Raw genomic sequence first — 14,155 nt, 5'->3', positions numbered from 1 at the left:
TTGATATCGAATCTAAAACTTAAATACGACGCAAACTGCAGTTTCAATCTAAAGACTCAATTTCAATCAATAAACTTTCGATTTTCGATAAATTTAGTTAAATCGATTTGATGGATAATTTGAGTGGATTTAGTTGATTTAATATTTATTGGGGTAAATCCTTAAAAATGTTATTCCAAAATTTAGAATAACTCAAAGAAATTTGTTTGTATTATTGAAAAAAATTATTATTACGTGATAATATTTTCAATATCATTTGATTAATTTTATAATTATTATATTTTAAACCACAGATAAATAACATTAAAAATTTTATATTGCATGTATTTTCATGAGTATATAATATCATTATTAGATTATAAATTCACAACATTATAAATTTCATTTTTATAGAGAGAGTTCTATAATAATAAAAATAAATAAAATAAAAAATAGTTTGGCCCAATCATATTCGTTTTCTAATCGATCTAAAATAGTTATCTGATCCCGACCGAATCAAACATATACTATCTAAATTAAACAACTAAATCAACCTAAATTAAACCTAGAGTTTGAAGTTTAACCTTATAGTTATTATTTAAATTTTTAGTATTATTGCTTTGTTAGAATTTGTCATTAGCTACATCAAAATAATATGTACATCAAAGTAAAGAGGAATGGAAAAATAAAAAAATAAACAAAATTTTTGTTTGAGTTGTTTTGTTTTGAATTTGTCTGCATTTGAGATTTAATATTACATTATAAATAAATATACTATTCTCAAAATATTATATTCTATATTATATTTATAAATTATGAAGATAGAAAAATTCGCTAAAAGTTTTTGTAAAACTTTGATATGTTTTGACAATTTTATTACATATTTTAATTTGTTTGTAAAAATCTGATAATTATTACTCCCTCCGTTCTTTTTTAAGTGTCATTTTCTTCGTAAATTTTTGTTTTTTTTTAAATTTCACGTGCAAAATTTAAGATAGTATTAAATGTATCTTTTGTCAAAGTATCCCTATATAATTATTATAGAGAGAAAAAAAGTAAAATGAATGTAAAATATATAATTAAGGGTATTATAGGTAAAAGGAGAATTATGATTTAAAAAGTATCAATAATAATTAACTTTTTTGATATGTGCAAAAAAAAATTAAAAAATAACACTTAAAAAGAGACGGAGGGAGTAAATACATCGGTTCATCTTTTGACCATCTTTTGACCCGAGAAGTTGACCCGAGAAGTTAAAAGACCACATGAGGTTATCATCCCTTTAACCAACCTTGATATCATAATATTGAAAAGCTAACTCAAATTTAATTGGAACTATAAGTGGCGAGTAGCAGAAGAGTGTTTTTGTCGCGTCACTGACTCAAAACACCACCTACATTTCAATTCAATTTAATTCCAGTTACACACAGAGCCAAACACGTCCTTATCCTAACCTAACTACCACTCTTCTTTTCATTTTTATTGCATCTTCATCATTCATAAAAAATCAACCGTAACTAACTATGGAACATTTCAGAACGGAATGGAACGAACTCGTGAAGGAATCGGTTTTACAGAGATTTCATCTATGGCAGCAACGCGGCAACGAGTCGCCAACGGCATGGGTAACGGAACTGATTGAGTACCTTAACTTGGTGGGAGTTGAGTTACCGAGTTCCGAGTTGGTTGAGCTTTTGGTTTCTCAAATTTGTCCTGAAAATGGGAAGGATCATCCTTCGTTGTGGAAGTTTCTTCATCAGGCTCTTTCTTCTCGCCTTATTTTTCCTCTTCAGTTACTCTCGCTTTTAGCTTCTAAGGTTTTTATTCGTCGCCATTCTCAGCCACGCGGTTATGCTCTTTTTCTTCCGCTTCTTGCTCAACATGCTTTCAATTTTAATCCAATCGCTTCCGTCTCCTGCAATAACAAGTAAGTGAACCCTAAACTGACTATGCTTCTTCGTTTTTGATAGTGTGACTTGATATTTAGTATTTGAGAATAGTTTATTTTTATTTTGAAAGCATATGTTTGAAATGTAGCTCCGATACTTTAGATTTCAGGCGTGTCTGGTATGAGACTTGTGATTAAATTGTTTTCATAAGTTATTTTGAAGAGTTTGTTGGAAAAAGCTGAAAATAGCTTATTTTCATAAGCAGTACTCCCTTTGTCCCTTATTATTATTTTTTTGTCTAGTTAAGTGGTTGGAATTTTACCTCTTCAAGGTGAATAAGTCGGATGTCGCTGGTTCGAAACTCAGAACTTTGTCCCTTATTATATTATATGACCCTATAGTAAATTTCACAAGTATTGGGAAAATAATTGTTGCAATAAATATGTTAAATAAATGTTGCTTTTATAAGAGAGATTTTTGTTTTTGTTTTTCAATGATAAAGTAAATGGAAATCATCAATGTGTGTGCAATTTTGTGAAGAGTCTCATATTAAGAGACAAGGAAAAAGCTAAAAAATGTCTTATAATTAAGGACAGGGAGAGTATCAATTAGTTATCAGTATCTTATGGTGCGCGCATGTCGAATCTTGATCTGTCTCAAGATTGCACCCAATTAATTGATAAGAATCTCTAGTGTGTATGTTGAATATGAATCCTATCTTGAATCTCGATTCATAATGATTAAGCTCAGTGTTATCAAATAGTGGTGCCATGGCCGCTATGGAGGATATACATGGTGGTTTATGGGCTCACCGCAATGGTAAATACCGGCCGATATTGCGGGGTTTTCCGCCATAATCCGCTATAACGGAGCCACAAAGTGGATGGTATGGTGGGATTTTGGCTCTCTGCCATGGACCGCCATCTGCAGACGACAACACTGATTAATCTTGGTTCACTATGATTAGTCCTGATTCGTTCTAATGAATCACTGCATATTTAGTATAGCCAACCATTTAGTAATGTATGCTAGGATTCATGATTTGAATCCTGATATGATAACTCAAACACTAAAGTGCTTATAGCTGTAGATAAGTCCAAATGAGTTGTTCGATATACAATCCAAATACAACCTTATTACCTAAGGGCTTAATAAAGTTAGTTTGTCAACTTTGCTCAAACTTGAACAATGCTTTCTCTTTTTATTTGTTATTTTCTATTCTGCCTTTTCTTTCTTTCTTTATTTTTGCTATATGGGATCTGTTATCCTCCAAATCCCGTACATTTTTTCCCTGGATGAAATAATAGAACTACTGTGATTAACTTATTATTGCTTGCATGTAACTACTATGAGAACTTTTTACTTTTGCCTTTGCTATATGGGATCTATATATGTTTGAGATTGAAAATTCACGCGATGATACTATGTTTATACTTCTATTTGTGGTTGTGCTTTCTTGTTTGCAGTCCTAGTTGGTATTTTACTTAATTTACTTTATATACTTTCTGAATATACCTTGATCAACTGTGTTTTGTGCAGGATTATTAAGTCTATTGATTCTGTCCTTCATTTTTCTGAAACATTCAAAATTCATGATCTGGAGCTAGGGCATGTATTTGTGCTGTTCTTTTTTAACATCATCATTGCTTTGATTGATAGCACATTAAATGACTGGGGATTTCAAGTGACCTTTAATGAAATATCGTGTTTAGTCCCAACAAGCAACCAATATATGGAAATTGATCATAATCTAACGCAGAAATTCAAAAGAGGTGATTATCATGAACAAATAAGGAAGAGAAATGCCATCACAGCCTTAGAGGTATTGGAAAGACTTAGTGAAAGCAGAAAAGCAACAATTCTACTGCAGTCTGTTCTGTTTAACATGTATGGTCTCCCACCTTTTTTATATTTTAGTCTTTATGTTTTGTCTTGAAAGTTTAGTTTGGTATTTTAGAACTAAGTTCATCTCAATCCATCGCTATTATTATCTTCAATCACACTTAAAATCTAAATGATTAAGATGTAGAAATAATCTTATAGCCTACTGTTAAACTCCAAAAATTGGTAATATCGAGTTTCAAAATTACTCAGACAGAATAATCCTCTAACAGTGATTGCGGAAATTTTAAATTTTACACTTCATATACTGTTTTACTACAAAATGACTTTATTTTGATTCTCTATTCATGTATACCATCCTATGGTTTGATTTGTTGATTAAGCTACTAAGACAATCAATTTCACTTTAGCCGGTAACTATGAACAAATACAATATCCACCATTGGGCATCAAAAATAGTAGTTTCAAGTTGTCAAATTACTTACAGATGCAGAATAAAATGGTTTCGTTATCAAATGGTTCGGAAAGTTTTATTTAACTGCACCTATGCAGATGCCGTTATGCCCAGTACTCTCCCAGCTGCTCTTGTCCGAGCACATTTGAGTATAACCAATTTTAAAGTGTTGATGCTAGTGTACTTCATATAATTATTTACATGAATTTTATTGTTCATATATCTTGCTTTCTAGGAGTTATGCTGGGAAGTTGACTCTCTGTTTTCCCTATTGTGTTCCATCATGTTTGATAGGCCTGAAAATTTCAATTGCCTTGTGCAAAGGCTTCAATTTATTGAATCCCTTGAATTAGCATCCTCAGAATTAAAATTAGTAAATCAAGTACTTAGGAAAGTGTCTGCAAAGCTCCGTGGAGTTTCTCATTTTGATTACTCCCTAAATAAGCATCAAGTGGTTGGAATGATTCTTGATGGTGGGTCATGTAAGACATTGTTGAAGTGCAACTACAAATCTTGTTGGGTTCCTTTTGACATTTACATGGAGCATGCTATGGATTCTAGACAGATTTTTATCAAATCAGCTATTGATGTGGTTACAGGTAAATCTCTGATGGATTTCATTGGATTTGTCTCTACTTGCTGCAATTATTTATCAGTTATTAAAGGTTTATTTTCGGAAAGCTATATAAGGAATCAGGTCTTTCCTAATAGTTATCACAAATTTGCAGAAGGAATCAAGACATATCAAATATTTAACCAGGCTAGCTGGCACGATACCTTTCTAGCACTTTGGCTTTCAGCCCTCCGGCTTGTGCAGCGAGTTGAGACTGATACATACTCTTTTTTATTTTTTCATGAAAGTATTAACTAAATAACTAATATTTCCCCTCTCTTTGCATGTTGCAGGAGCGTGATCCTCCTGAAGGTCCTATTCCCCATCTTGAGGCACGTTTATGCATGCTTTTATCTATCGTCCCATTGGCAATTGTGAATGTTCTAAGGGATGACTCTGAACAAAATTCATCTACTGCTTCAGTTCCTTTGAAATCAGAATACAAGCATGAAACGAAGAGCAATGGTTCGGTGAAACTTGGGCTGACTTCATCTGTTCAAGTCCTTGGACAGTTTTCTGGCCTTCTCTGCCCTCCTGCATTAGTTGTTGATGCAGCCAATCAGGCAGCTAGAAAAGCAGCGAGCTTCATTTATAATTCAATGAATGAAAAGGGTGAATCTTTCACTAACGTTCATGCTAATGCCAATACAAAAACAGGTTGATTTTGGTAACTTCACATGTGCTTCCTTGATTTAAACTGCTTTATTTACGATGAATAAGGACTACAATCACGTGCATACAACTTACTCCTGGTTTTATTGTTTACATATCTCAATGATGCTTTGAAAATAATTATCTTTTAGGTGGGAACTTGAGGCATCTCATAGTGGAAGCTTGCATAGCAAGGAATTTAATGGATACATCAGTTTACTTTTGGCCTGGTTTTGTGTCTACATCTGTTATGTCTTTGTCAGATTCATCGCCACTAGAAAAATCTCCATGGTTAACATTTATGGAAGGAACACCGTTGAGTAATTCTCTTATAAATGCCCTTACAGTGACTCCTGCCTCAAGGTAGGCTTTTATGCAAAATATTTTTGATTCAGTTTTGGTGTTATCTGAAGTTCTGACGACTGGTCTTCAAATTTTTTCTTCCATACTAGCCTTGAGGAGATAGAAAAGTTATACTATATTGCTTTAAATGGATCAGAGGTGGAAAGGCCTGCAGCTGCAAAGATTCTATGCGGTGCATCCCTCAGCCGTGGATGGTATATTCAGGTGACAAATCCTATTCCAACCAGAGATATTGAACCATGGGAAATATTTTCAAAATATAGTTTCTTAAATGTGCTTCACATATTTTCTTTGATGTATACTCTTTGTATGAGTACTTTTTTTGTCTCCATCTCACAAAAAAAAAATAATCTTGTTACTGAAGGAGAGAGAGTAAAATCATAAATTTAGGCCTGCATATTTGTAGTAATATAACTTATAATATAATGTAAATGTCAGATTGGGAATGTATTGGTGCTTCAATAGTAATAACGAAAAATAGCTCCAGGGGGAGGATTGGCCGCATCATTATACATAGCATTTTGGCTATCTACCTATTAGGTGTGTTAATCAAGGGAGTTAGAGTTAGTAATTTGAAGGTAAGTTTATTCTGCATTTGTAAAAGACCGATTCCACCAAAATCCATAGCCTTCTAGTCGCACGATTGCAGCTTCAATCACTGCGACAAGTCTAGGCTCCACATCCTCCTTGCACCTAAACTAGGAATACAAGTTTATGACGCTTCTGTTGTTTTTGTTCTTTACAATGATGACAACTTGGGATTAAGCATCATGTGTTTATAACTTATGTTAATTCTACATCCTTTAAATAATTGTTTTGTCCTTTGTTATACTGGATTATGGATGTATGTGTCAATAATCTAGTTCTTGGTATTGTATATATGAATATTGTGTTCCTCATCACTTACTGTTTGTATATATGAACATTGTGTACCTAATCACTTACTGTTTCTGATGTCAAATGTTTGTCTCGTTTGTAGGAACATGTGGTCCACTATGTTGTCAAACTACTGGCTTCTCCAGAACCTCATAGTCATTCTGGAACCTGGGGCCTCTTGGTTGATAGTATGTCCATGCTAAGTGCTGTCCTCCGTGGAGTTTCCTGTGTTGATACAGTTCATATACTTTCTTTACATGGTGTAGTAAGTGAATCACTTTAACAATTTATTGACATTCGATGGCAAAATGAATACGATTCGGCCAAATTAGTTCTTACAATGCTTAGGTAATCCTCATCTCTCGAGCTAGCCTTTGGGGCTGATGTAGGCTAACTCAAATTTTAAGATGATATAGAGCCTATTCCTAGATCAGTTACTCGGCCAAAATCTATATATATATATATATATATATATATATATATATATATATATATATATATATATATATATATATATATAATGTGGTAAGACCTATACACAAGATAAGGTTAGAAATAAAAATATTAGAGAGTGTTGCGGTAACACCTATAATAGAGAAGATGGTGGAAAATAGACTTAAGTGGTTTGCGCATGTAAAGAGAAGACCTGTAGATTTTGCGGTAGGAAGAGTAGATCAGATGAAGAGAAGTCAAATAATTAGAGAGCAGAGTTATTAATAGCGGCCGCTATCGGCAAGATCCCAAGAGTTTCGGCCGGAGCGGCCACCCTCCGCGACTGTTTCATGGTGTGGTTCGTAGATTGAGATCGCGGGCGCTATATCCGGGTTCGTGCGGAGCGGGTCGCGGGTCGCTATTTGCGTGGAGCAGTTTGACTGGTTTTCTTTGTTTTGTTGACTTTTTCTCTGTGCATTTACGATTTTGAAAAGAAGGAAGAGAAGATCTAGAGTAACACAGTATGAGAATAGAAAGAAGAATAGAAAGAAGGGGAAGAGGTAGAGGATAAGTGCTGGTTCATTTTTTATTGATAAAAAAAGCGTTGAAAAGTCAAAAATAATTAATTTGTTCAGTGTTGTACCCTTATCAACATTACAACAGCTACGTAAAGCTGTAAAAAAGTTGAATAGTCACTTAGCTCCTCACATACAACCATAAAGTATGGTGGACCCATAATCCACAGGTCCCTGGATCGGAACCAGACTTTGATACCATGTTAAAAAATGTGGTTGGACCTAACTCAACCCTACAAAACCGGCTTGTAAGGTGAGGATTGTCCTCACTTATAAAGACATATTCACGCATATATTGTCCGATGTGAGACTTTTAACAATAATAGTATCATATATCAGAACAAATAATTAAATCTTTAATCCATTATTATTTTATTAATTTGATTTTTATAAAAAATTTATGGGTGTTGAGTTATTTGTATAGATTATTCATATATTTAGTCCAAAAACTAGTCAATTCTAAAAAGATATCCCGTTATCCGCAATTCCGCTATCCCACTTTTGGATCGGTCGCTCCGCTATTTGGGATTAATAACTCTGCTAGAGAAGAGGAGAAAGATCTAGAAAGACTATAAGAGAAGTTATTAAGAAAGATTTCGAGATTAACGATTTGGATAGAAACATGGTCCTGGATAGAACATTATGGCGAAAGTTGATCCATGTAGCTGACTCCATTTAATGAGATACAACTTGGTTTTTGTTTTCTGATGTTGGTTCTAGTCTAATTTCAAATATGGCAGCCACATTTCTCCATTCTCACACTGTCTTCACTTGGGTGTAAAGGGGTGCGCTGAGATCCTGCGTCGATTAGAGATTTGGCCAAATTTGTCCTTACAAAGGTTTTTTTTTTTTTTGCAGAGATAATAATTAAGGTTAAATATATTGTCATAAAAGATAACAAAAACGGTTTTAGTTTTCCTTTTGCAAATTGACATGGTCTTTGAAAAACATCAAAGTGTGGATACCAAAACAGAATTTTAGAAACCACAAATAACATTTCAAAAGTTGGGGATGAAAATACTTCACTTTATAAAGGGGCCGACTAATACCAAGTTTTATTAATTTTAGGGGGACAAAAAAACATGTTTAACCTTATAAATAAAGATGGAAAAGATAATTACATATGGATATTTAAAGTTTATATATGATTTCATCTTGTTCCTTCTGTGGATGCACTTGGTTAAGCAAGTAAAAGTAACATTAAAAAAAGAAAAGAAGTAACATTAAATAGTTTGTGTATAGTTCAAGTGCCATTCCCTAGCTATTAGTATATAGGCTTCATTTTCAAGCTTAATTTCTTTGCCAGTCACTTTTTTATATCAAATTTTTAGTAAGAGTTACTTGTGTAGGTTCCCACAGTTGCTGCTTCTTTATTGCCACTTTGCGAAGCATTTGGCTCAGTTACTCCTATTTCAAATAGCACAGGCGATGATTCTTCAACATCAGTTTACATGGCTTTTTCTTTAGCATTTCTTTTCCTTATTCGTTTATGGAAATTCTGTAGACCCCCTCTTGACCAGTGCATTACTGAAGGAGGAATTGCAGTTGGAGGTTTGGAGTATCTTTTGTCATTACACAATAACTGTGTTATGTCTTCCCAAGATAAGCTAAATTGCAATCCAAATCTCTTAGATTTTTCATCTTTTAAACACGTGTATATTGATTCATTTCCAAAATTACGGGCCCTGTATTGTCAATACAAATCTTGTGTTGCTTCAACCGTTTCTGGTATTTCTACTGGAAATTCCATTCATCAAACTGCTACTGTGATCTTAAGCATGATTTACCAGAAGATGACTAAAGGTGGGCTTTTGTCAAGTAATTCTTCATCACCAACTAGCAGTAATACATGTAGCTCCCTCATAAAATCTGGTGATGATGCTCTTCAAAGACCTGTGCTCCCTGCATGGGAAATAATGGAAGCTCTTCCTTTTGTCCTGGAAGCAATCTTAACTGCATGTGTTCATGGAAGGCTTTCATCACGAGACTTGACAACAGGTTTGCTAGATGCTAGCTTGCTGTACTTATCTCTGAATCAAAGATTCAAGTTTTCTTTGTTTCCGTCAATTTGGTCTCACCTTGTGTTTTTTTAATATATGATAACTAAATCATGATAATAAAATAAAGTTGCTGGTTCCATTTTTTTGTCAATGTTGTTTTCTGGATTTCTTAAAATTTTACCCCATTTGTAGAAGCCTGTGCCCTAAATCATATTAAGTTTCATTAGGGTTCACATCAAAAATTGTTATAATGCCGCTAATAAATAAAAGTTAGTTGTTGCAGTCGGACAAAAGCTACTGAACAGACGGTGCCTGTGTTTCTGGTGCTACCTTTTCTTTTTACTGTAAATCTTGTGCCATTTCTCTTGCAGGTCTGAGAGACCTTGTTGATTTTCTTCCAGCGTCAATTGCTGCCATTATTGATTACTTTTCTTCAGAAGTTACTCGGGGTGTATGGAAACTAGTTCCAATGAATGGAACAGATTGGCCTAGTCCAGCAGCAGTTCTTCAATCAGTGGAATCCGAAATAAAAGCTATATTGACTCATGTTGGCGTTGCGGTTCCAAACTGTTCTTCTGGTATTTTGTTGGTTCATTATTCTAATATACTTGTTCGATGTTTACTAGTTTCCATTGAGTCCTACCAAATTCAAAACACGTCATAATCTACATGCTTGGGCATATAGGTGGAAATTACAGAGATATGCAGATGCACACAATTTTGTATGTTGCATGTAATTGTCACCGACTTGCAGTGACCAGAATAAATTGGTCCTTCCTCCTCTTTTTAAGGAACCTGTTATGATTCGGATTACAACTTTATGTTTCATCAATATTCTAGTTAAATACTTTCTACAAATAAAAAACTTCCATTCTTTTTCTCTATTTATAATGTTCATATTGTTTTATTAGTCCTTTACATGTATGTCGATATCTAGTCCTCGCATTTCTTGCATCTGTCTGTGCCTGTGCGGATGTGTGTTAGTATGAAGCTATATGAAGCTGTGTTTATGAGAGAGTAGAGAAAAATCACCGGTGGGTTGTTCCTTGAGTGAGGGTATGAAAAGTTAGCAAATATTCTGTCCATGTATTTCTGTGTCAGAGACAATGTGCTTGAGAGTGTGAATTAAGCATTATCATTACTGATATAAATAAAAAAGTTTAGCTGCTTTCTTACCTTTTCTAATCTTTTATGGGCGTACTTTAGATTAAACAATCATGTGATGATTATTACATTTGCATTGCTTACGAGTTAAGTCTTTGTTATTGGCAGGAGATTCACCAGTAATGCTTCCGTTACCAATGGCAGCTCTTGTCAGTTTGTCCATTACTTTTAAACTTGACAAGAGCCTGGAGTACATCCATGCTATCACTGGAGCTGCTTTGGAAAATTGTGCATCCGGTTGCCCTTGGCCTAGCATGCCTGTAATTGGTTCTTTGTGGGCACAAAAGGTTCGCCGCTGGCACAACTTCATTGTCGTGTCAGGCTCTCGTTCTGTATTCAGACATAACAATGAATCTGTTGCTCAGCTGGTGAGAAGTTGCTTCACCTCATTCCTTGGAATATTTAGTTCAACCTCAAAACTGACTGCCGAATGTAGTGTGAATGGCCTGTTGGGTAGTTCCATTACTGCCCCTGGTGCCTGTCCTTTTGTTGCTCCAGGATTCCTTTTTCTTCGATCCTGTCGAAATATAAACAATGTGCAGTTTCTAAACGATGTGATTGTGGGTCTAGTGACAGAGTATTCCAATGAATTAGCTGGAAGAATGGCGAGTTCTGGCTCTAGCCGCTTAAAATCCAATGGAGCGTCAATATCTCTAGCTACTCAAAGTGCAAAAGAAATGGCAACACTTGGTGCAAGTCTCTTATGTGCAGCAGGTGGTATACAATTGGTCCAGGAATTGTACAAGGAGACTATTCCTACCTGGCTGTTGTCGTCAAGGGATGTGAAGCTCAAAAATGATAATGTTGTCTCGTATATACTCGAAGGTTATGGTATAGCATATCTGTTGATACTATCAGGATCAATTTTTTGGGGTGTCGAGACCAATTTACCGTTGTCAAAACTTTCTAGAAGGAATCGCATAATTGGAGTCCATTTGGACTTCTTGGCAGAAGTCATGGAGAGGAAAATTTCCCTAAGTTGCAATCCTATTACATGGAAAACTTATGTCTGTTGTGTAGTAAGATTGATGGTTAGTCTTGCACCTGCATGGCTTCAAGAAGTGAAGGTAGACACTTTGAGGAAATTGGCACGTGGATTAAGCAGATGGAACGAACATGAACTAGCGCTTTCTCTATTACAAAGAGGTGGAACTTCAGCAATGGGAGCTCTTGCTGAACTTGTCAATTTGGTTGAGTTTGAACAAAAGAAGCCGTGCTCATAGCTTCAGAGAAAAATTATGAGTTTATTAGTGGATTTCTAAAAGTGGATTAAAAATTGATATTGTTGTCTTAGAAGTGTTAACTGAGTGATAAGAACTTAATTTTGTAACATAGAAAAAGTCTAAATTCCACTTAGGATAGTTGTAAAATCATTATTAATATCACTCTAATTAATACAAAAATAGAAAAGATTATTGCCAGACTTACAATTTTCTCTCAGTTCCTATGAACTATAGCCGTAGAGTCATAATTATAATTAAACTAAGACCCGCCTATTGCAAAATATTGTCATAATTATAATTAAACTAAGACCCGCCTATTGCAAAATATTTTTATCTTTTTCACTTATAAATCAATATGGTAAAGTTTATTCGATGTTTGTTTATTGAATTGTTATATGGACATTGTTTTTCCACTTTTAGGGAGCATTTTAGGGGTGCTCCCTTGTGAAAAATTTGAATATTTTTCAAAATACGAAAATATATTTTTAGACACACAAAAATCTTAGAATTTTTTTTGAAACTATTGTGTTGGATAAATCATAAATAAATCCAGAAAACTAATATAAATTGACATCATACATACATTAAAAATGTATTGGATCATTATGGGGTACGAGAATCATCGTAATAGACTTTCCATACTCACTTTAAAATGAGGTGAACACCACATATTAACTCAAAACCTTATGGCATTGGATTTATGGGTCTTCTCACTTATAAAGTGTTTAACATCTATTTTTTCATCTAATGTGTGGCTCATACTCACACTTGATATACAAACAATCTCCCCCTCAAGTGTGAGCCCGTCCATTCTTATGGATATTCTCCCCCTCAATTGAAAGTTTTTTTCGTCCATATCTACTTGCATCTAAGAGTGGAAAAATGGTCCCGACCCATTGGGCATCCCGTTTTGCCCGCACTTTAGTGTGGGACGGGTCAAGGGCTTAGGCCCTCACCCTCTAATGTGTCCTTCCCGGTTGCTCCATTTTTTTGCAAGCTTTTGCGGGCACATAAATTAACATAATTGTATGCATTTTTAAGCTTAAAAGTTCCAGTGTCTGTAGGTCCGCCCTGCCCCGTCCGCACTTTAGTGCAGGACAAACTAAGTTTCTAGGCCTACACCCTCAACTATGTCCGTCCAATTTTTTGTGGGCTTTTGCAGGGGCGGACACGCCCGTTTGCCACCCCTATTTGCACCGCCATTTGATGACATCAACGAAACACACCACCTGAACACCCTTGTCACAAAGACTTTTGTTACAAGGAGTCCTCGTAAAACTAGGCCCTGATACCACTTTGTTGGGCAATTATCAAATAATCTGAATATTTTTCAAGCGGAATACTTTTCCAAACTTGTGCAATTTAAACAGACAATCAGCATAACCAATTCTAGAGCACATTAATAATAACATAAAAATTAAATGACAAGAACACCAAATTTTTATCGTGAAAAACTTCTCTCAAGTGTGAGAATGAAAACCACCAATAATAGGTATACAAAAGTCTTTCTAGTAACACTAGGGAATAGCAAGCTTCATCGATAAAAAAATAAAGGTGGAAAGCTATCATACCCCAAAAAATTTCCTCCTCTTTTCATTTTTCATCTAACTTATGATTTGAGATTCATTTGCACTCATTCATGCCTCATTCATGTGCATCATTCATTCAATTAACACTTGCTAATAATCATCATAGATTCAAAGTTTGTGGCTACTAGAAGCTAGGGTTTGCGTGTGGATCAAACCCTAGAGATGTGGTATGGCTCTTCATATGGAACCATTGGGGTGAAACCCTAATTCCTTGATCTTTAGAACCTTGGCTCATGGAGATCACAACTTGGCATTCATATGTGCATAAAAACCCTAATTTATGACCTTGTTATTCATGGAACATATGATTGATATTTTGAGCATTGGTTGGACCACTAAACCCTAATTGTGGGCTCATGTATTGAGAGATTGACTGTGGAGTTGTATGCTTCGTTTTAAGGCTTTGGTATGTTGGTTTATATCATGGAACCCTAATTATGCATGTTTGGTGCTTGTATGCCATGTGGGGTTGACTTTTGACCATCAGATTGACTAAAACCCTAAT

The 14,155-nt window shown here is 34.8% G+C and overlaps 1 protein-coding gene across 2 annotated transcripts; it reads left to right on the top strand.

Moving 5' to 3' along the window:
- Nucleotides 1-1,278: 1,278 nt before the first annotated feature.
- On the top strand, nucleotides 1,279-12,268 carry LOC127127249 (mediator of RNA polymerase II transcription subunit 33A). 2 transcript variants are annotated; one of them, XM_051056383.1, is made up of 11 exons: nucleotides 1,279-1,906; nucleotides 3,408-3,755; nucleotides 4,459-4,763; nucleotides 4,893-4,984; nucleotides 5,071-5,434; nucleotides 5,581-5,791; nucleotides 5,881-5,995; nucleotides 6,771-6,932; nucleotides 9,024-9,672; nucleotides 10,046-10,252; nucleotides 10,947-12,268. In XM_051056383.1, the coding sequence occupies exons 1-11, from the start codon at nucleotides 1,503-1,505 to the stop codon at nucleotides 12,059-12,061; spliced, it is 3,972 nt and encodes a 1,323-aa protein (XP_050912340.1). In that variant the 5' UTR covers nucleotides 1,279-1,502; the 3' UTR covers nucleotides 12,062-12,268. The 2 variants fall into 2 exon arrangements, with proteins under 2 accessions (XP_050912340.1, XP_050912341.1); XM_051056384.1 differs by lacking the exon at nucleotides 1,279-1,906 and having other exon boundaries at nucleotides 3,635-3,755; nucleotides 4,400-4,763.
- Nucleotides 12,269-14,155: the final 1,887 nt, after the last annotated feature.

This window comes from Lathyrus oleraceus, chromosome 3 (assembly GCF_024323335.1).
Source record: "Lathyrus oleraceus cultivar Zhongwan6 chromosome 3, CAAS_Psat_ZW6_1.0, whole genome shotgun sequence".
Classification (NCBI taxonomy): Eukaryota; Viridiplantae; Streptophyta; class Magnoliopsida; order Fabales; family Fabaceae; genus Lathyrus; species Lathyrus oleraceus.
This window is presented reverse-complemented; position numbering and strand designations above follow the sequence as displayed.

Bases quoted from the DNA above. Each gene is read 5' to 3' on its own strand.
- LOC127127249 (XM_051056383.1), top strand. From the start codon at position 1,503: ATGGAACATTTCAGAACGGAATGGAACGAACTCGTGAAGGAATCGGTT. The intron at 3,756-4,458 runs GTATGGTCTCCC...CATGTTTGATAG, and splicing joins CAGTCTGTTCTGTTTAACAT to GCCTGAAAATTTCAATTGCC. The intron at 5,435-5,580 runs GTTGATTTTGGT...ATTATCTTTTAG, and splicing joins TAATGCCAATACAAAAACAG to GTGGGAACTTGAGGCATCTC.